This window comes from Tubulanus polymorphus, chromosome 5, assembly GCF_964204645.1.
Source record: "Tubulanus polymorphus chromosome 5, tnTubPoly1.2, whole genome shotgun sequence".
Taxonomy (NCBI): Eukaryota; Metazoa; Nemertea; class Palaeonemertea; order Tubulaniformes; family Tubulanidae; genus Tubulanus; species Tubulanus polymorphus.
This window is the reverse complement of record NC_134029.1, coordinates 14,855,806-14,879,317: the sequence shown is the minus strand read 5'-3', so window position 1 is coordinate 14,879,317 and position 23,512 is coordinate 14,855,806. Positions and strand designations below refer to the sequence as shown.

The 23,512-nt window shown below is 37.6% G+C and overlaps 1 protein-coding gene across 1 annotated transcript in view; it reads right to left on the bottom strand.

Moving 5' to 3' along the window:
• The window catches only part of LOC141906265 (dmX-like protein 2), a 344,303-nt gene that overhangs the window by 64,582 nt on the left and 256,209 nt on the right, over window positions 1-23,512 (bottom strand). The window contains exons 39-41 of the mRNA XM_074795507.1: window positions 23,305-23,470; window positions 17,716-17,799; window positions 13,773-13,833 (exon numbers count right to left, since the gene is read on the bottom strand). Coding sequence (XP_074651608.1) covers window positions 13,773-13,833; window positions 17,716-17,799; window positions 23,305-23,470 — 311 coding nt within the window. The remainder of the gene's footprint in view (window positions 1-13,772; window positions 13,834-17,715; window positions 17,800-23,304; window positions 23,471-23,512) is intronic.

The window sequence follows — 23,512 nt, the reverse complement described above, 5'->3', positions numbered from 1 at the left end:
AAGTAGGCCTAGATTACACCATGAACTATTTTTAAATCACGATCTGTCCAGGAAAAAGACACTCGTTTGCATACTATACTGTATAATTCCTAAACTGAATGATCAATCAGCCGGTATTGAACAGTATTTGCCAATTCTTTCTACATTTGAATGAATCATTTACAAATTAAAATGGAATTTTCCATTATTAATCTAGTCAGTACATTTCCTCGAGTAGTAATTTATCTACATAGAAAATGAAACGTATACTTTCAGCCGGAACAAATTACTGAAAAAGAGGTTTTGAGTCCTGTTATGGTAAGTGTTGATTGAAAAATGTTATAAGCGAGTGTTACAATAGCCCCATTTATATTCGTCTGCTTTCACTTATCATAATAATGTAACTTTTGCTTTTTTATCGGATGATTGATATTAGGGATATTGATTTATTGTTTGGAATTGTTTGCAATGTGAGTTTTTAGGAAATTGTGAAGTATGGTAGAAACATCATTTCCAATGAAAGAAGTGGTCAAATTTTGACCATTATGCATGTGTATTTATATTTCTTCTTGAATACAGTCATGTAGAGCTGGAACAATGAGGATGACTGCAGATCACATGTGTTATAAATCACACATGACTGTGTTATATGACATGTGTGATTCACATTTAGGGCTGTATCACAGTGTAAAAATGGGACAAAATCACACGTGTGATTCGCATACAAAATCACACGTGTGATAATGTCCCATTTTTACACATGTGAATCACACGCGTTTTTTTAAAAAATCACATGTGTGATTTTTTTGTAAGGTACTATGGTATATACTATGGTAATATACTCCCTGCTCAATAATTTACACATAATCGTGTTATGTCATCAGTTAGTATGAAGTGCCTTATAAGTCTTAATTAGGGCTGGGTACTAAATCTATATATTCTGTATACTTTCATATATGATGTACATGTCACTACAACAAATAAACAAAATAAAATACAAATGAATGAAATAAAGTATAAATAAATTGCCCATGGGCAAAGTGTGGTTTACCTTGAAAGCTAGAGGTTGTTTGGGGTAAGGGCATTGCTTGAAAAATCTTTTTAATTCGTGACTTCAAAGTTCTATCTTCATCTTTCTCAAAGAATTATTTTGTAGTCAAATAAGACCAAAAATATACATTTCGTAGGGTACAGGTAGGCGCGGCAGGGAAACTATTTTATATTTTCAAAGAAATATTTTTCACAATATGAAAAAATATTCAAATATAATTCATATGATGTCACATATCAGAGGGTGGCTGAATATTTAGTCTTGGAAACCTCTTCCAATGTATGGCCACGGAATCTAACCAGGCACAGTAAGAAATCGGCATATTAGATCGTTTTAAATCCTTGAATTTACTACTACAATATTCAGACCTCGACCTATACTTGTAGTTTGCTGCTTAATATTTTCAGGTCACAAGAAATTACAATTTATTTTAAATTATATCAAACAGAAAACATAGCGCTCATCTTCTGTTGATGAAATGTCAGACGCGCCAGCAAGCAGTGTTTACATTATCACTATAGTAGTGTATACTGTACGAGCGTGTGTTTGTGTATGCAACAGTCTGTAGCACTCCGCGCGCACGTGGAGGCCTTGTGTAAGTGAATGTTCACTTGCACTTCAGTGTCAATCAAATCAATCACCGGGTATTAAAATGAAACAATACCTATGGTGGATAATAATTACATTCTCAACAGCAATGAGCATTTGAAATTTGCACGTATACGGCACCTAGTCCAATGAAACGTTCGCCATTCGACGGCTTACCCATAATTATTTTAGTAGCGCCGGAATTCCCCGTATATCCCAAAAACAGCCAATCACATTCGCTCGTAGAGACAACACCTCCCAATCGAGGTCATTGCAATTTTATACGCGAGAGCTAAGAATTTTCCCCCCAAAAACAGTTTATCGTAGAATTTTAACAAAGTTGACCATGTACATCGACAGTGGTTCGTCATGTCTTCAAGTGCATCGATTATACGTCGTTTAACCCGAGAACCAATGAAACAAATGCTCACATAAAAAACGTACCGCGATTTTACATGAAATTGGCTCAATGCCAACTTCATATCGCTGACAAAGGTAAACCAAAAGTGGTCAATTCGAATAATCAAAAATAGTTTGATTTCTAGAAGGATAGATTTTATGCCCCAAAGGTGCTTCAATAAAGATTGCATTTCGGACCTTTAAAATTCAAAATTTTCTGCGGGAGTGCCCTTCTAGTACAGCAATACTCCAAAACCTATCCACCTGTCGGGATTTGATATTAGTTTGGTGGTTTTCTAAGGTTTATATTCATTATGTATAGCTACAAGAGTATAAAATCATGGCAGTATGGACTTATCCTATAGCCTGTTATTCAATTGATTACGTGTAGGCCCTTTTTGGATTCAGTAGTGTATATCAATTTGTAACTGCACAATTCACAGCTAGGCTTATAAAGTGAAGATAGGTGGCTGAATAAAAAATATATGATTAAATAAAATTCTCGATAATTTTTGAAAGCACACAACAGTTTGATTGCCAACAAGTTGTTGACGAACAGAAGAAATTCGCTGAGTCTTGAATTGTATTAACTTCAACTTTTTTTAAATGTGCGGTCCAAGAGAAATTCAATGTATATAACATACGATATATCACTACTGCGCGTGTTGGTACCACAAGGTTGTTACAGATAGGAAATGCCTTTACTCTGGTGGAGTATTGATTTTAACACTATCTGAGGATAGCGGTGTTTGCTCTAGTGTAGACAAATAGAAACCACTGTCTGTTTGGCAAACAATAATGGCTGCCAGTCGGCCATCTTGATTCGGATCAGGCCAGTTTTTAGGCAGAAGATGTATCTAGTGTAGATATAGCTCTAAACGAAAAATCAAGACAATCCATTGAAACGTCTTCAAAACTTTAAAAAATAACTGGTTTCCATCTATCGACAGAGGAATGGACAAACAGACGGGCAACAGATAAAAAGTGAACACAATAGCCCACTGGGACTTGAGTAGACAATACCATGCGTCCACATGAACACCTGCTGCTTGGTGTGCCTAAGCCAATCGAAAAGGAGATTGCTTTTTGATCGGGGTTTGAAAACCAATACTGATGTGTTCAGATTATCGCAAAAAACATTCTATATATTCTAATGAGGACCTTTTTCAAAATTTTGTCGGAATTGGAGAATGAACCCATAGATGCATGATTTGCATGAATATAATCAGTTGCAGCCATTCATCTGCAAACCATGTCATTTGCTCCATTTGTCTATTAATCGGCTCAAAAACGACCTAAACAAGCTGTGTGCCGTACATGGCCGGAAACATGGATGATGGGCTTCAACCTAAAAGGCATGATATGGATATTGGATACAAAGTAAACCCAGATTCATATTATTATTTATGTTCGAATGAGAAGTTTATTTTGTTTGAATAAAGATTACTCATTATTATAATGAAAAGGCTATTTAGTTTCACCAAAATTTTGCTTTTCGGAACGAAAAATGCTTCGATGAAACAATGTACCTGCTCGAACAAATAAATACTTAATGCTCTGAAATTTTGTTCAAATGAAAACAATTCTGTTTGATCGAACAATACGCTTTTTGTGCGAACGAAAACTTTTCTTCGCTCTGACAAGAAAATGTGTTCGAATAAAGCTATATTATTGTTGAAATGAAAAACTTTTTGTCCTGAGAAAATTTTGTTCAAATTGAAACAACTCTAATCGAATAAACGATTGTTCGAGGGAAAAACCTTTCGTTAAACCTTACGCCCCGTGGTGACCATATACAAAAACCAATGACCTTGAAACTCACCACAATCATAGAACATGTCAGCAGCTACGATTTTGTAATTGATTGTGATAACAAAATATGCCTCGTTACCAATTTGATATTGAAATACTAAGTTATTCTACTATTCAACGCCCCCCTGGTGACAATATTCAAAACCCTAATGACCTCGAAACTCACCACAATCATTGAACATGTCATGAACTACAACTTTGCAATTGATCATGGTAACAAAATATGCCCAGGTACCAATATAATAAGGAAATACTAAGTTATTCTACTATCCAACGCCTGGTGACCATATAGAATAACTAATGTCCTTAAAACCTCGCAACAATCATAGATGATGTCATGAGCTACAACTTTCCAATTGATTGTGGTTGCAAAATATGCATAGGTCTAATATAATAAAGAAATGCTGAGATATTGTATTATTCAACGCCCCCTGGTGGCCATATACAAAATCCAATGACCTTCAAACTCACCACAATCATAAACCACGTCATGAGCTACAACTTTCCAATTGATTGTGGTAAGAAAATATGCTTAAATATCAACAATATAATGTGGAAAAACTTTTTCCCACCTACGAATGAGTGCTTATGACACCAAGATGGTCGCCAATTGCGTCATAATTGGCTGATCAAAAATACCTGTCTCAGGTATAAAACATCCCTTTTCAAAGAATACCCATCACAAATTGCAATGAGAAATGGCAAACCAGTAGGGAGCTACAGCACTCAGAATTCGGGCCAAAATTGACATTTTTGGGCACTAAAAAGGTCATAGGACGGTCATCTTGTGTCCGATTGACCCAATTTTTGTTATGCTGATGGGCCCTGGGGGGATTCACATACATCCAAAAGATCAAGGTAATTGATCAAAGCGTCTTCAAAATTTCCCTCAAAAAGTTCAAAAATGTGTAAAAAGTGTTGATTTTGGTGAACAACAATGGCTGCCAGTCGGCCATCTTGATTCTGACAGGGCCAGTTTTTGGGCTGAAGATGTGTCTAGGGTAGATACATGTGTAACCCAAATATCAAGACATTACATTGAAGCGTCTTCAAAACTTCCCAAAATAACTGGATTCCGTCTACGGACGGACGGACGACAGACGAAAAGTGAACGCAATAGCCCGCTGGGCTAAAAAGTGGGCTAAAAATAGGCCTATCGAGTGAATTAGTACATAGACTGAATTAGACTTTAGGCTAGTCCTGACCAAATCCTATCCATGTTATAATGGCACCAGTTATTAGTAACATCACTGTAGGGCTGACGAGAGGGGAAAAAGTTGTGTTTGTAGCACATAGGCATGGTAGGCTTGTCGCACTCACTTAATACTTAAAAAGCTGTTGTTACCTGTACGTGACTGTTCGGCGATTACTACAGGTTAGCCATACGTGAGTACGTTGACGCTCAGACATGCAATATTGGGATTCGAAACCAAACGAAAAAAAAAAAATCCAGTAGTAGTCCAGTGATTTACCCACTGTGCCACAGAACGTAACTGCAGGTTAGATGAAATTTGATTTATAAATAGCCTAGCCTCACCCAACCCAATCTCTATTCTTTTACGCACGCGTGTATGCAGATTATAGGAACTCACGTACAGCATTTTTAGGGAACTCACGTACGGTTAACCTGTGGATATCACCGTACAGTCACGTACGGGTAACAACTTCGTACTTAAAATGCTATTGGGTACTATATAATAGGCCTATATATAGACAAATAAATACCGGTAGGCTTTCTTAGCTTCCACACTTCACAACCGAACCAACTGACCAACCAGAATATTTATTCCCAGTACACACCAACCGGCACAGGCCTATAACACTGTTTGTCAACTGTGTGTACCGTAGTAGGCTATCGATAATCACCTGATACTTTTCTGTCGTTTGTTTTCTCTCTGAGACGAACGTAATTCTAGTAGCCCTCCGCGACTCAACGACCTTGATTTAAACTTGATCAATTCAAAATCTGTTTATTCACATGGTATACTACGCAAAAAGTTCTAATGTACCAAGGTTAGGGTAAATGACACCGAGAATAACGAAGATATGGTACTTTTACCATGCCCAAGTGGCTGGTAATTTGCCGGTTAGCATACTACTGAATTACAATCGAAAAAACTGATGCTAGAATGAGTTTTCAACATTAACGCCCCTAGTGGTTAGAATAGGAACTAATTATGTTAGGGATTCGTTGTATCTTATATCCAGGTACATGTATATCAATTTTCATAGAAATCCCTTTATCCGCTTAGTAGCTATCAATGAAAATGCATTTCAAGCAAAATGTCGGTGGCGCTCCTGGAGAACCATATATAAGTTACCTACTTAAACCATACATAAATACAAGTATCTTGAAAAGGGCTACTAACCACACATTGCAACCTCGATTCTATCGCCAACGGTTATGGAACTAGGAGCAAAAATCGTTGTTTTCACAGTCCCCTGGTGGCAGTTGTATGAACTAATCATGCAGGATGGCATATTACACACGTCTTTGTACTCATACCAAGTTTTGTGATTTTCATATTAGACCGCATTAAATGCAAAAATGGATGCTGAAATCGATTTTTCAAAATTTACGCCCCCTAGTGGTTAAAATGGGAACTAATCATATGAGGGGTTCGTTTCGTTTAGTAACCAGTTACATGTGTATCAATTTTTATAGAAATCCATTGATACCCTTACTCGATATAGATGAAAATGCGTATTCCAGCTTCTTATAGGTGGCGCTACTGGAGAACCATATGAGTTACATAGTTATACCATACATCAATAAAAGCGTCTTCACAAGGGGTACTGATCACTCATTGCCACCACCATTCTATCTCCAACGGTTAAGGAGCTAGGAGCAAAAATCTCATTAAAAAATTTGGGGGCCCATTTTCGAGCCCGTAGAGTCCAAACGGTTAATCGCAGATAGGGCGTGCCATTCACTTTTTTAACCTCCGGGCTGTTTTGAACAACTTTCGTGCTCGCCCGAAGCTGAAAAGTCTAAGACAAAGAATTATCTCACACAGTAACTTTTCGATGTCAGAATTTTCAAATGTAAAACACCCCCTGGTGGGTGAACGGGGTCCCAATCAAAGATCCCTTCGACTTACCTCAAGGTACCTGTGTTCCGTACATCTCACGAAAGTTTCAAGTAAATCCGTCAAGGAATATTGTGATGCTAGCAGAATATAATCATCCAGGCTCTCCCGTATAGATAGCTGCATTAATTAGCTCTATACAGGGAAGATACTGCCAGTGTGCTATTGCTTGTATATGCGGCTACGAAAATTCCTCAGTTGCGTTCACTCGAGACTGACCTCATTCAGTGCGCCACATACATATTAGAAGAGATAAAAATACTAAAAACTACAGATCTAGTACACCAGCTCTATCAATGCTTATAGGGACACTGACACAAACAGACGCAGTGACGCGCTGTGGGAATGACACGTAGGCAATACACATACGTAGATGGATACTGTTTGAATCGGGCTTAAATTTCGATGTTTAGAGGCTCAGAGTGAGTAAACAGTGCAATTCTGATTAATATCACGTACAGTATTTGTCAATGCAGCGTAGTACTTGTGATACAGAATGGTTTCACCGACAGTGAAAATAAGTTGCAGTTGTTTATATCCTTTCAGTAAGATCCAGTCTAATGGAGTCACGCAAGGTAGTATCCTAAGTCGTCTTCTCTTTAATGTCCTGATAAATGACATACACAGTAATCCAAAATGTACCAGACCGAGTAAATTTCCAAAACAACCTTAACACGCTGTTCGACCAAAAAACTTAATGTTCCGACAAGAAAATCTTGTTCGAATGAAAACAATTCTGTTTGATCGAACAATACACTTTTTATTTGAACCAAAACTTCTTCATTCTGACAAAAAATGCGCTCGAATAAAAAGCTACATGTTATTGTTGAAATGAAAAACTTTTTGCCCCGGCCAAAAAATTTGGTTGAGCGGAAACAATTTCTTTCGAACGGATGTTTGAATGAAAACCATTCTGTTCGATTGAACAAAATACTTAATGCTTTTGGTTCAGAGAAAAAACTTTTTACAATATACTAGTTCTAACGAAAAACCTAATGTTCTGACAAGAAAATTCTGTTCAAGTTGAAACAATTCTGTTCGAATCGTTCGAACGAAACACCTTTCATTTTGACAAAAAATATTCATTCAACTTTGTTCTATTTTGTCAAATTGGTTCAATCGAACAGAATGTTATTGGTTCGAACAAAACAAATTTTGTTCCGACGAAAGAATTTTCGAGCCAAAGGTCTTTTAAACGAAAAACAAAAGGATATTTCTGGGGCTCCTCAGTAACTTAAAGCCGGATGTAGGTCGGCTTTGCGACGCGATCCACGCGTTGCATCGCAAGTTTCATTGCAAGTCGGTTGCGATATTATTGTCAGCGACTGTGCTACTAGTTTCTGCCAGTCGCAAGAGCGCGTAGGTCCGTTGTGACAGTCGTGTCACCCCGCAAAAAGTAGAACACATGCGACTATCCGTGACTGGCGTTGCTGACAGTGGCAACCCGTCGCAAGGGAGTGTAGGTCGATGAGTCGTTGCGACACAATCGTCGCTGGCGGTCGCAGTGAATGGCGTCGCAGTGAGTCGCAAGCCGACCTACGCCCGGCTTAAGTCATTAGGAATTAATGAAATACCAGTTTCATTTATGATGAAAAAACTCAAATGAAAAGTCTGGCTTACAAAGCTGTCTGCTCAGACGAAATTTTCAAAAAAAATCTTCATTTTTGCCAATAAAATTGTGATTGATCGTTGCAAGTCAGAACCAGTTAATCACTAATTAACATGCATTTTAATAAATCTGATTCCTCCTTTACAGTGAACTTAGCTTTATCCTAGTAGATGCTACTAGCCTATTTAGGCCTATGTATATGTGTAGGCCTAACATCCGGACAGATTGGTCGTAGGCCTATTGAATAACAACCCTCCTAAATATCGTAAATTTTGTTTTGAAGTTCAATCCAATGAGTCCGTTAATAAACGCAACAATTAGGCTATACTGTGTTTGTTTGAGACAGTAAAGCACAGTACCGGTAGGCCTAAAGCCTTAAGGTCGCGTAAAACTCGAAAAACACTTCAAGCGACACAGCGAACGATCTCTTTTCCCCCACAGCGAACGCTTACTCCGAATGTCAAGTGTGAGTCCAGCATACAGATAAGAGTGTGTTATATACTTGTATTTAGTAAATACCTTGTGCATTTGAAAATGATCGGTATGTACTGCAGGAAATATAGAGTATTGATGGTATTGTTATAGAGGTTGAAGCCCGCGGCCGAATAAAGTAATATATTCTTTTATTTTGATACCTCGTCAACACAAGAGCTTTTCTCCGCTATATCTCTTCGGCATGTTTAGTTTAGGCCTACGACTAATAGGTACTCTAATCTTAGTAAATACACGGTTAATTTTGTAAAGAAAAAAGGTATTGTTAAACTAACTGCTTGAAGCCCGCAACCAAATCACAGGTAGTAATAAATTAATTTGTACTCTATTTGATTCTCATGATGAGGAGAAACTCGCAGCTGATCCCCGGAACGATGTAGCGACACACGTCGATTAGTCGATGTTTACGGCTCGACGGTGCTTTTAAAATCTAAAGTAGTAAATTTCCTGTGTATCGGTAATATGATTTGATGAGGAAAATGGACTATTGTTAAAATTAGTTTTTAAAAACCGCGGCTGAATGTGCAATCTTTGGGTAATAAAATTGTTAATTTATGCTTGATTTGATAATCTACGTGACAAGAAACGTGCGGTAGATTTCGGAAAGACTTAGAAAAACATGTCGGCTCTTTGAATGGGGCTCAATTTTCGATGTTTACGGCCCTACAGTGCTTTTGTAACGTTGATTCTTCAAAATACGCACGGAGTATTTGTAGATCGAAGTGAGCTGAATATTAGACGGATTGTATCGGCAACAGCGGTAATGTAAAAAAGCCTATGTACTTTTGACAAAAAAAGTGTGGAAAAAAATTATAATAATAAATATAGCTGCAAGCAGTGATAACGGGTTTCTGCCTATCTTGATAGAATGTCGTTCAGGGATGCGAGCAAAGATTTCACCCGAAATCAGTACGTTACATTCCGTTTTTTGAAAGAGTGCCACCTAGGGGTCAACTCACATGGATATGTTGACCCACATGTGCTACTACGGGCATGTGCTACTATATGCGCAAAGTACTAATGTGCCGGGTTTTGGGGGAAATAACATCGAGAAGAACGAAGCTACGGTGTTTTTACCATTCCCTAGTGACAGTTTAAGCGCATATTCGGTTATTGTCAGTTCAGAAAAAAAGTCGACTAGATAAGAAAACAGAATTTGGCCCAAAGCACAAATTTGGCCTATAGGGTAAACTATGCAGGAGGGAAGGCCTTATGCATAGTGTTACTATTAATAGAGGAGTGATAAGTCAGTCTGACAAGTCAGGCCATCAGATGGGGACTACAATTCACATAGGCCTATGAAATTGATGTTCAATAACCATTATTAAAACATAATCACGAACGGTACCATCACTCCCCATTACTGACTGTCACTGGTCTCTGGATAGCAATCATTCTTTATCGGTGCAGTGGGTAGGTATTTTCAACTGACTTTGTTCTTCTATGACATTACCATCGCCGCTGCGTCACAATGTGATGTACGTGTACAAGGGACCACCAATTTGTAATGTATGTGATGTATAAACTGACTTTAGACCATTTAATATCGACGATAACAAGGTATCACCGACGCTGACATTTTCTGACGCTAACTAGTATGACCCGCCTTTTGGACCGGACCAATTCAATTCAATTAAGAAAATGCGTACCGGTACAATAAATAAATAAACCGCTGTTGATTTTTCGAAGTATTGATATCCACGAACAAAACTATACTATTATAGAATGTTTAAAAGGAACTGCTTTTAATAACAGTATGAATAAACTTACTTCACAAACAAGGAAGTACATTTTTAACTTGTGAATGGTCGAACCCCAGTTATTCACAGTAACCTGTGATTTGGATATTCTCGGAGCCTTCCTTCTTTATCTATTTATGAAATGACGTCACAAACTTTCAGATTCGCACCATGATTGATGATCGCTATTTCCATCGGTGTTATCTTTAAGTAACTTCAAGTTTAAAATAGGAAGCACAGTACATCCATAGAAACTACGCGCAGAAAAAGACTGTTATATCATTATCAGAGTTTAACATCTCGTTTCAAAGTTATTAGTAGTCAAATCTAATAGAAGATGATTTTTATGTGACGAAACTCAGTGGAAAATATGTTAAAATAATAATCAGGAGGAATCCAATAGGGTTTCTGCCGAGGCAGCAGAAACCCTAATAATCACGCGAATCTCAATAGGGTTTTCTGTGAAGAAACAGAAAACCCTAATAAGAAACACCCGAATCTCAATAGGGTTTTCTGTGAAGTAACAGAAAACCCTAATAATAATAATAATCATGTGAATATCAATTTCTGTGAAGAAACAGAAAACCCTAACAAGAGGTCCATGGACCATGCGACTTCGTCGAGCTAATCAAAAGTTCCAGTTTGGGAAAAGGAACAAGTCCCGCCTCGCAGGGCAGGCTGGATCAATGTTTTTAAACATATCAAATACATTTATATGTATAACAAATATACATTTCACAGCTGAAATGTGATTTATTTCAATACTGTCTTAATTTCAAAACATGCTTGTTTTCTGGGCTTATTTTCTCAAAGATCCACATGAGCTGAAACTTTTCGCTGGTTCCTTTTGAGGTTTATGTTTGATGCTCTATCCAACCACTCCAGTTTCAAAGTGCATATCAGTGAATACCTCTTAAAAGCAGATGAATAAAAGCCACAGCAAAAACTTCACGGAGAAGACGAAAAATGGTGGTCCAACTTATTCAACTTATTGAAACATTTTCAAAAACAAATTCTATGGTCACACCAAAATAAACATTGAACCATGCTCTTTATTTTCTGGATTTAAAGTGAAGATAGGTGGCTGAATGAAACATATGTGGTTAGATCAAAATCGACCTGCTTCTCGATATTTTTGAAAATGCACAACAGTTTGATTGCCAACAAGTTGTTGACGAACAGTGAGTCCATTGAGACTTGAATTGTATTAACTTCAACTTTTTTTGAATGTGTGGTCTGAGGGAAATTCAATGTCCGATCTATCACTACTGCACATGCTGGTACCACTAGGTTGTTTCAGATAGGAAATGCCTTTACTCCGGTGGAGTATCGATTTTGAAGCTATTCCGAGGAAAGCGGTGTTTGCTGAAGTATCGATGAATAAAAACTACTGTCTAGTGTAGATAGAGATTGTACGTATCATTCAACATCCATTTGATAAATCTGAAACAATAGAAATGTACCAATTTAGTTACTGTCTAATCAAAACACAAATAAAAAGTATTCAATACACCTGTCAGGGCTTACTAAGTAGGCCAGCCATGGAAAAAACCATGACTAAACTGTTGGCGTTGGTTGCAAAAAAGTCAAGACCTAAGAAAAATCTGGACAGACGCTCCAACCCGGCCAAGCCATTTTCATTCATCCCCCAACCCCATGGAAGTCGATGACAACTGTCACAATAACTTGCCCCCATCCCATATTAAAATGACAGAAATACTGAAAAAAAAACTCACCTAAAGCAGACATTGAGAAAATGAATCTGAAAAAATTGAAATATTTTACTCATTTGATGGTATACATAGGCCCATACGCGGCTGAGAGCAAATCGTCTCCCATGCGAAATAAATTGAATTGAAATTTGAATTTGATAATTAAAATTATTAGAAGGGCACACAAATGCGGTTAAAAATAAATCACATGCAACTAAAAATTACGCTGCATACTTTGATATCGATGCAATCAGTATGTCAATGTAGCCCCGTTAATCATTAGCCTGGGTAAATGACGGTTTGTCGCTTGAAATCGGCAGAAAACACCAGCTAGGGCCTAAGACATTGACGGAATAAATCAAAGTCGGAATTCCATCAACATTGGAAACAGCGTTGCCATACTTAACTGGATTCTTACACTACATCAGATAATTCATATTCAGCAAAAAAGATGAACTTCACTTGCCCAAGACGTCAAAATGGAGTGTATCCCTTGTGCAATTTCTTGTTCAGCGGAACTGGTTGTTTGGGGAATACCCCAGCCGCTGAGGGTATTCTCTGGTATTCCCTCAACAACCAATCAGAGTGCGGCTTACTCACCATGACGTCTGCAGAATGAAGGCATTAATTTTCCGGATGGAACATACATTCGCGAAAAAATACCAAACTTTGACTGCTAATTACTGCACAACTGGAGTGTTTCACAGTTTCATTTTCACCCTGTTTTATCTTTGTTTGGTAATGTTTTAAATGGCACTAATCACATAACAAAAGTGTTCGGTAAAAAAGACGAGTTTACGTGCACTGCATTTTGTGAGCTAGTTATTTCCGGAAAGGTCTCTGACCCATTATGAAAAAATACGACAGAACAATTTTTGGACCATTAAATCAGAAATCTGGCGTTGCTGTGTTGTGGGGAATAATTAAAAAATTATTTTGAGTCATTTTCAGCTGTTTCTCATGTTTTGCGTGAATGGAGTGACAATTTGAAGTTACCATGAAAATGAGTCTCTGCTGACAAAAATGGCTTCCAGACGGCCATCTTGATGCTGACATCAGCCAGTAATCAGGTCATACATGTCTCTAGGGTCGATACATGTATCAACCATATATCAAGACAACCCATTGAAGCGTATTCAAAACGTGGCTGAATAAGTGTAATCTGTCAACAGATGAAAGTGAACGCAATAGCCAGATTGAGTGTTGCCCAACAGCGCCAGCTTAAGGTGCCAAGTGGGCTAAAAAGTGCTTGCAATTTATACACTGGCAGTTTTTCAATGGAATACGAGGTAATTCACTTACAGTATGGCAGACTAGGATGAGCACACATCCTTCTTATTCCTGGTGCTTGACGCTTAACCACCTAAAAGTGAGATATTTATTTATATTACTGCTTCTATAATACATCACATATTTATCAAATTCACGATAAATATTTTAGAAGAAGTTACCTGAAAATTGTTAATTCAATACGGAAAAACAAAAAACTGCTTGTTGATTAAGACAAGATACAACGTAAATAGAACACAGAAGCCTTACCATACATATTAGATAACACAGACATCAAACAAAGGCAATAGAGAAGGTAATTAATCATGCTCAAAAACTAAGTCTCTGGAAACCATAAGTCAAAGTGGAATTGGCAAAAGGTTCTAGGCGCATGCCGGACTACTCCAAATGTCATTCATATGTTCCTTAGATAGTTGCTAAAGACTGCTCCAGACAGTTATCATCATCCTAAGCAGCATTCCAAGAATATCTGAACCAAACTGAAAGCAGCACAGAAATGTAACAAGCGCTTTTGAATGTACAAATTCTATCGTCTGTCCTTATTCACTAGGAAATTGCCCCTTTAGGGAGAAAAAGTGCTCTTTTTCTAGAAATAGACAATATTCAGACCTCGACCTATACCTATAGTTTGCTGCTTAGTATTTAAAGGTAGCGCCGGAATTCCCTGTATATCCCAAAAACAGCCAATCACCTACACTCGTAGAGACGACGCGCCCAATGGAGGTCATTGCAATTTTATACGCAAGAGCTAAGAATTTTCCCACCAAAAACAGTTTTTTCGGCGAATTTTAAGTTGACCATGTCATCGACGGAGGGTCGTCGTGCCTTCAATCGCATCGATTATACGTCGTTTAGGCCGAGAACCAATGGAACAGATCCTCACATAAAAAAATGAACCGCGATTTTACATGAATTGGCTCAATTCCAACTTAATATCGCTGACAAAGGTAAACCAAAAATCACCTCGTTGACATGCACCAGTCAATTCCAAGGGCTTTAAAAACCACTTGGTTCATAGGGTTGAGTTCCTAGATCCTATTTCCATGTACAAAACACCAAGTACAAGTCACAATAGATACACTTCTGACGACATTTTGATAATTCATTTTTTTTAACCATAGATTTTATTTTCTTTATACATAATTATCCACAAATCGTCCAAGGACATTACATGTGGTTGAAAAGAGTTAAGTAGAATCTAGATACAGATGACTTCTACCATCTTATGATTTCAGGGTAATCATTTTGATAGAAAAAAAAATGCCTGCCGTGCTGGTTCTGTCTGGAGTCTAGTTAAATACCTCAGTTTTAAATTTAGTTCTGATTTAATTCTGCATTTACAGGTACAATAGAAATTTTGTATAAATATGTGTGTAACTTTCTAGTATAAAGGACGGTAGTTTTTGGTCAAAAACCTTGCGGTATACTTGACAAGCTTGTAGTTTAACTCAGAATTTGAATTTCTATGACCATATGATAGAAAGTCACACCGGTTCTTTATACTCAGGTTCTTATGAAATTGAAGTAGATCGTTTTCTTCTAGGAAGAGATGGAGTTAATTCAATACCGAGATATGGGCGGGTCTACGACACTTTATAAAACGATGTGCGGTGTCGAATCGTTTCCTACAATACCTGCAGAGAAAATCGAAATCACTAAAGTTATGCATATAAAAATGATAGGGTAGTAGCAAATATACCCGAAGCCCGTTGAGACTGATCTCTTCTTTGCGACTAAGAGATTTAATTGAAAGGTTGCCAGGGATCAGGGTTCATCTCGGAAGAAAAACCTTAAAATGTGGCTCGATCGTGAGGCTTATCAAGCAGTGTCCAATTTATAGCTCCCAGTTGATATGTCATATTTGGACTTTTGCAACCGACTGCATTACCGTTTTAAATAGTCTCGTACCGTGAGGGACTATAATATGTTGCTGAAAGGGTGGGTTCAGCCCGGAGGGGAGTCACTTGAACACTACGCAGATGAATTACAAGAACTGGCCTTATGCACATACCCTACCACATGGGAAGTGCAGGACGAACTGGCTAGGGACCGTTCCTGGCAGGGGTAAATCTCCCGGACACAGCCAGGGCGTCGTTGATGATAGAGGACCCATCCTCAATTTCGGATGCTGTATCCAACGCAATTTCCACCCTCATAGGAACGGAAAAGTTGAAAACTTCAAAAAATCAATCAAAGCGATGCTGACTGACGGTTGATGAGAATGGGAAAGACTGTGATGACCACTCGTGGATGCTTAATAGCATTCCCATCGAGTGTCCAGTCATCAACGCAGAAGACCCCATCCTTTTTCATGTTTGGACATAAGAAATAAGTCTTCCAATTGATATGGTGGTGAGTAGTCCATGGCCAAGTCAGTTCACAATGGAATGTGCGGCGTGTCGCGGGCCTAATTGAATCTGCCTTTAATGGCTACAGTCTGACTATATAATCTGGCTATACAGTCACTATGTCAAGCCTGTGGAGGCCCAGAAATTCCATAGGAAGTGGTATGGCCCGTTTGTGGTCACACTGCACCTAACTGAGGTAAATAATCGGGTGGAGACTCAGTTAGGAGAGACCAAGACCAAAGTTGTCCACTTCAACGGCATGAAACCGGCCATAATAAGGTCGGATGATGGTGAAAATCCTCAGGTCCCCCTGAACAAACCTCCCTCCACTAGGCATGGCACCATGAAGCATGACCCAGTCGCACAAAAACATAGTTCTTGTCCTTCGAGCTCGGAGGAGGAAAGAGATCGGCTAATTCCGGTGGAATCGGACCCTCGGAATGGAAGGATTAACCAAGCCGAAACCCCTGCTCGTGCTGAGACACTGACTATCGCTGAGCAAACTGCCTCAGAACAAGATGAATCCGACGGAGAATTGGTAGACGAGGGGCAACCGGCCAGGGGACGACTCCGACCTCGAGCTGCAATAAGGGCAGAGGGACTTTGTGTGCTCAGTGACTCCCAGTAACCAAGAGGTCAGGATGGTAACTTGGGACCGGATCCGGAAACAAAAGCCATTCTTGCTAAGAAGGGTAGAGAGATCTCGAGGGCCCTGAAAATGAATAGGTCACCAGTCAAGTAGGCATACAGTGCTCACCCTAAGTAAGCTGCATAGTTCCATAATGATAGATGGCACTTGCTCACTAGAGAAACTGATCGCATACTTGAAGACTGGTTGATCAAAACTGTATATAGTCATATGTAATACTCAAGGTATTTTTGGTATATAAACATATTTTATTAAATGAATTATTTGTTGTTTCTTCCTCATCATCGTGAACCCTTGAGAAAGTAAAATGGAAGCCGTCGAATTAGACGAGTAAAAGGTAGTTAATCCAGAAGAAGCAAGCATTCAGTCGAGCGGCATGTAATTTTCTGCGACACTGCACCACCACCTGACAGTCGGGTAGTAGCTATCAATGGTCAATATACCTATCAATGGTTCTCTACCCCCATCCACTGCAAAGCGGCTAACAACTAAGAGTTGTCGTTTACTTAAATCAACAGAGTACTTTCCATTTGTGTCGTTTTTGTTTTTCAGGTCATATATGTATGCAACCTAATGTCGCACTAGCAGCCGAACTCAACCTGAATACCACACTGGCTGTCGGACCCCACCTAGACGTCACACTGGCTGTCGAGCTCGCGTATGAATGGTTTTGGGGTCCATCCTACTGGTTCGGATATTTTTCAGACACAACCCCGGTAACCCCAAGTAACTTGTGAATTTGGACCGTATTTTATAGCTCGAAAATGGTACAAGATACTTAGCTACAGCACTACCTACAATATCAATCATGACCCTTATTGCTGAACAGGGTCTTCCTACTTAAAGAGATATATTGAATGACAAACATAATAAGAATGCATTAAACCCAATAATTTGGAGGTGCGCAATTACAACTAAAACTCATTACAATTACTCTTAACAACATCAAATAACTCACCATTCTTAACAGCCGTCGACTTCTATCAATCACATACTTAGAAAAATTAGAATTGGTAATACCATGGACACTAATGGCCTTCACCTGAACCACAAAAAGGTAATAATTGGGATGTATAGTAATCATAAGAGTAACAATTATAAGACCATACAGCCAAGAGTTAATGATGATAATATCGGGCCTACAAAATAGGTTCATTTTGTAATTTTGTACTATACAAACACTGAAAGGCTACTGAGGATTGTTGATTATGAAGTTCATGAGCAACTAGAAGAGTCGTATGCCTCTGATGCTCCTGCTTGCCATATGTCTATACTAGACCAATTCCTCCATTAACAATCGGGAACGATGTCTATAACAGTGGGGTATTGTAGCTAGATGGATATTACTTGGTTTAAAGGAGTGAACCTTAACTATGTCAAACATATGTACCACGTTTTAGATATTTTTATTATTCATCAAACCTGTGTACCAATTTACCCAGTTAGCACACAATGTTCGCACAACATTTGTCTGATAGTTACAATGTAAGATGCACACAGTTAACACATCTAAACGTTGTCTGCAGCAGCTAAGTCATATATCATCAATATATTTCAAGCAAGCCCCAATGCAGATTCCAACATTTTAAGACCATGGGAAAGCAAGATTCAAACTTTCTGGAGTAAAGAGAGATATGGGATGTGAAATCAACGGAGATCATGATAAAACAAAAAATGTCTGTCATTGTTCAGTGATAGGCTTTATACATTGTGTTTTAGGGATTAGAAAAATCGTTTATTTACTAAGGTATGTTGTTCAATTCACAAATTTTGATACTGTTCATATATGGAAAATACTGATAGCATCTTTTTGAAACAATCTTTTATGTAACAACTCGAGAGACCCTTCTGTCAGGTTAACCATTCTCCTCCAATAACAATAGATGACAAAACCTGTATGTATGGACTCATGCTCGAAGTGAATTTGTAGGCTTAACAGAACAATGCAAATAAAAGCTTCTTCAATATTTGCTTTTTATTTTAGGAATCACAAAAGCTGCCAGCAAGTGAGTGCAGTGGAGGACTAACTACCGCCTCACATGAGAATAATTTTGATATTATACATGTATATATAGTATACAAAATAAAGTAAGGTAAAATTATTCAAATATCAACGTTCGCTCAAAAAGAATTATTCAAGCTCATGAAAGTGAACAGCATGGTTATAATGTCATACCAACGTTTTAAGAACATTTTTATTTAGTCACTATTTACTTGAGGAGAGGTTATGAAGTTCAGTCAACTTAATCAAATGTTTGACGTGACGGATTTCATGATAACGATAGGACAACGTGTACTAAATACAGTTATCATAAAGTGTTGATTTTGGTGAATAACAAAGGCTGCCAGTCGGCCATCTTGATTCTTATTGCACCAGTTTTTTGGAAGATGTATCTAGGGTACTACATATACAAGAAACCCAAGGGCCTTGAAGCATTGGTAGATTATACTGTGGTTAAGTATGTGGTTAATGTTTTACATCTGCCGGCAAACGTTCAGAGACAATGTTGGTTGAGAGGACCACAGACTTAACGTTAATTTTTCTTAATGTACAATTTTCATTTATGCTGAAAATGAATTTAATTTGTTCTGCCAATTTAGCCAATGCCATTTTATTGATAAAAATCCATAAATGTGATTTTGTTAACACAAAACTTGTTTATTGTGATGTTTTCCAGCATGTTCCAGGCTAACATGTTTATATCAATCAAGATTTGGATAATACAAAACACATTTAATACAATAATTTTGGCACTTTCGCCTACAAGCTTTGTATGAACGATGTACAACTATGAGGGTAATTTCAACTGACTACCATTTTTCCTGCATGAATTCATACTATTAGGTCGAATTGCTGATTAATGAAAAATCCCCCTGATGAATGATTCAATTCCAAAAAAACTACCGCAGTGGCAAATAACCATCGCAATACTGCACATAGGGCCAATTTACGACAAACAACGTTTAAACATAATCATTGTTGTGGTGTTCAATGTATGGAAAATATCTTCATGTTTTCGTAAAGTTTATTTTTCCCGGCTCACTTTTTACAAAGCGTGTCTATCTGCCAAGTGGGTATGGGGCCACTACTGCCTCGTGGCCACCTTTGGTTATCTGAGTTAGTCGACTATAGTCGAAATAAACGAAACCGAATGTCCCTTGGTCGGAACTATATTCCGGAAATAGTTTGAAAATCAAGAAATCAAGCACATTTGGTTATTAGTTCCGACCACTAGTCGAATAGCTACGAAAACTGAATTTGGCCACTACCTTCTCATGCGTGGGCAGAAGGCTGGCAGGGCATTTCAAAATGAAAACTTATCTTAGAATATAGCAGGGTTCGAGCTAAGTGCTTATCCGACATTCCGGGACTATTGAATTTGCGATCAGAATAATGAATTTTTAAATCAACCAGCCTGTCGGACTAGCGCATTTATAATCTCTATGTGTCCCGCTAGCCTGTATGTCTCTGCATCTAAAGATGTCTTGTCAAAGATGTAAGCTCCGCTAATAATTCCAAAAGCTCTGCCCACTGTTTATAATGGTCATGAAGTTGATGTATTCTGAATTTTTATTGTTCAGTCTGCATTTAGGCCTAGTTTCATTGATTTCAGATTGGACTAGTGGATTTTTAGTCCGACTAGTGAATTTAGAAATCCTCTTGCCCCTTGGACCAGCGGATTTTTTCTTAGTTCTCGAACCCTGATATAGCCGAACCGATGAAATTTTGCTGACCAATCAATCCTGGCTTCCAATGGACACTACTGATAGTGTGATGAAAAAAAGGGCTAATAATTAGCTTCTCAGGGTACTACAGCCCCCGAGTGCCTTTTCGTTGCTTCTGAGTGGATTTTTATTACGAATACATTCAAGCAGTTCTTAACACAGATTTTCATCCAATAAACTGTCAGTCAACTGATTGATGATACAACAAAGTTGTTCTCAGCATACTTAATGATATTTCCTCTTAGAAAAACTCTGGTAAAATTGAATAAAATAATCTATCTTTAATGGTGATATCGTACAATGGCTGGTTGGGACCGTTAACATGTTTGATGTTTCGTGTCTTCATAAAATGGTTATGACTTAAGTAAGGCGTTCCTGCGTGATTACATAACTAACCTATACGGGTTTCAGTCATGAGTTGGCTTACACTTCCACTGCTTTCAAAATATGTATTGTGCTGCTGAGAATCAATCCCAATTAATATCATTGCTTCTGATAGGATGAATAACAATAATATTTATATACCTGGGTACCGTATTTCGCGGTGGACAAGTTGATCCGGTGTATAAGTCGAGTCACTTCCTCATGTGTTTACGTAAGTCACTTTCAAAACAGGGCTAAGACGATTCTCATAGTAGGCGAGAATCTTTAACACTTTTTGCAATTAATCATTGAAATCTATTGTTAATATTAAAATTTTTAGATTAGTGCTCATTGTTTGTATCCACATGTTGAATGTATTGTGAATAGACTGATTGCCGGCACCTCTAGTCTAGTATTAGACTGCTGTGTATTGATTATGGTTAGCGGAAAAAATCCCCTGGGTAAACATCCCCTCAGGAAAAATCCCCCAATTCTTGAAAGTAGGTAAAAATCCTCTACTACTGAATGTAGTGTAAGTTACAGAAGCCCCTAGGTGACATACGAGATAATTTTTTCACAATTTCGAAGTCGAAATTCAACTTAATATGACAAATTATGACTAATTATCTCGAATTTCGACTTATTAAGTTGAATTTCAAGTTAATTCATTCGAATTACAACTTAATTATGTTGAATTTCTGAGTTATTTTTATGTCGAAATTCGACTTAAGTCAAAATTTGACACAATAAGTCGAACATCGACCTAACCCTTTCAGTGCATTTACACCGCAGTGCGGTGTAGGAATCAGTGATGGATTTTGCTAGTACACCATACTGAAGTATATTGATTTAATAAGTAATTACTAATTATCTCTCTTGAAAGATGGCAGCACCTGTCAAACATAGTGAAATATTAGTAACTAACGATATACCGCCACATAATAAGTCGAAATTTGACTTTTCCGAAATTCAAGATAATAAGTCAAAATTGTGAGAAAAATTATCTTGTACGTCACCTAGGGGCTTCCGTAGTAAGTTGATACAATCTTAAGGTCAATCAAATTATATTATTGATACATATATCCAATTTATTCATATATAACTATGGAACACCATAAGTATAGCGTGAGCATACAGACTATAGTATATACTATTTGAATTAAAACATACTACAAATTAACAGTTTATTAATACTAGAGTAGTACTTAAAGTTATCGCATAGTTTAATGAAAGGGTTTATCGCACATTTCAAATAATAACACTAGCTTGAATCTCAAATATTTAAAATTTAAAGTTCATTATTTCTAATAATTCATGGCATCGCACAGCTCAAATATACCACAAGTTAACAAGAGTTCACAGTTCAAAAATATTCAAGTTCGAACTTGAAGATATTACAAGTAAAAAGTTTATTATTCTTATTAATTCTAACAATTTATTCTATTCAGAGTTTATTTACGTAAGAATTTCTCCCAACGTATTTCAGTCTCATTGCAAATGAATAAAATTGGAAACATCTTGCTTTTAAATGTTCTTGAAAATCACAGTAGGGATTTTTACCTGATTTGAGTATGGGTATATTTACAAAGGGGATTTTTACCCAGGGCATTTTTACCTACAACCGTTGATTATTGGCAGGCTGCCACATCAGTGCAGTTAATATAAAAAAGTGTACAATGAATACACATGGTTTTCTTTTTTGCTTGACTTTTAACATTACTTTATTTTGAAATATTTACAAACTTTAAGATACTATTTATCAGTCATCCTAAATTCTAATTGGTATATGAATGTAGCCTGACATAAATTAACATTTTATTAAACATCGACCTTGAACTCTTCATTTTTTGGACATGATTTTTTATCTCAAAAATTCCACCCATTCACCAGAAAATATGGTACAAAATTCATGTTTTCCTATTCAGGAGACCAATCTCCATTCTTTGCTGTCAATGTCAATGTGGACATGTCACTAACCCCCTTTCATCTACCACATAAATAACAAGCAAAAATACCATAAAATTACTTTTTGGACCATCAAAAATCTGGCAACACTATGTTGTAGGGAATAAACATAATTTTTGATTCATTTTCAACTGTGTCTAGTGTTTTACGTGAACGGTGATTCAATTTGAATTAAACTATGAAAATGGAAAGCGTCAGCACTTTTTTTCGAATATGACTGCTGTTCCATTTTACTAGCATTGGCATGATGTCATAGAAGTCAACCAATTTTAATAAACCAAAGGTCAAGCCAGTCCATTGAAACGTCTTCAAAACTTACCAAAATAACTGGATCCCGTCTACGGGAATGTGAACGCAATAGCCAATTCAGACTTAAGTTTCAAGTGGGCTTAAAATTACAACTGTTCAAATTGGAAGCTATTTTATGAACAAATGTGAAGCCTGAGTTAATAGGGGTATTTGAATTATACTAACAATGATAATGGATACGCACCACAGTTCCACCTCGCCCAGTTTGTGAGAAATGTTGGTTGGGTGCAGGTATAACACCAGGGGCAGCAGGTGTGGGTTCATTAGCTCCATTCTGTGATGACATCATTAATCGATCTTGGGGAGTGGTAACAACCAGAAAATCTTCTGGGTCTTTCACTGGTAATGGACTGAAAATGCAAATAACAAAAAGTTTAACATACCTGCTAAAC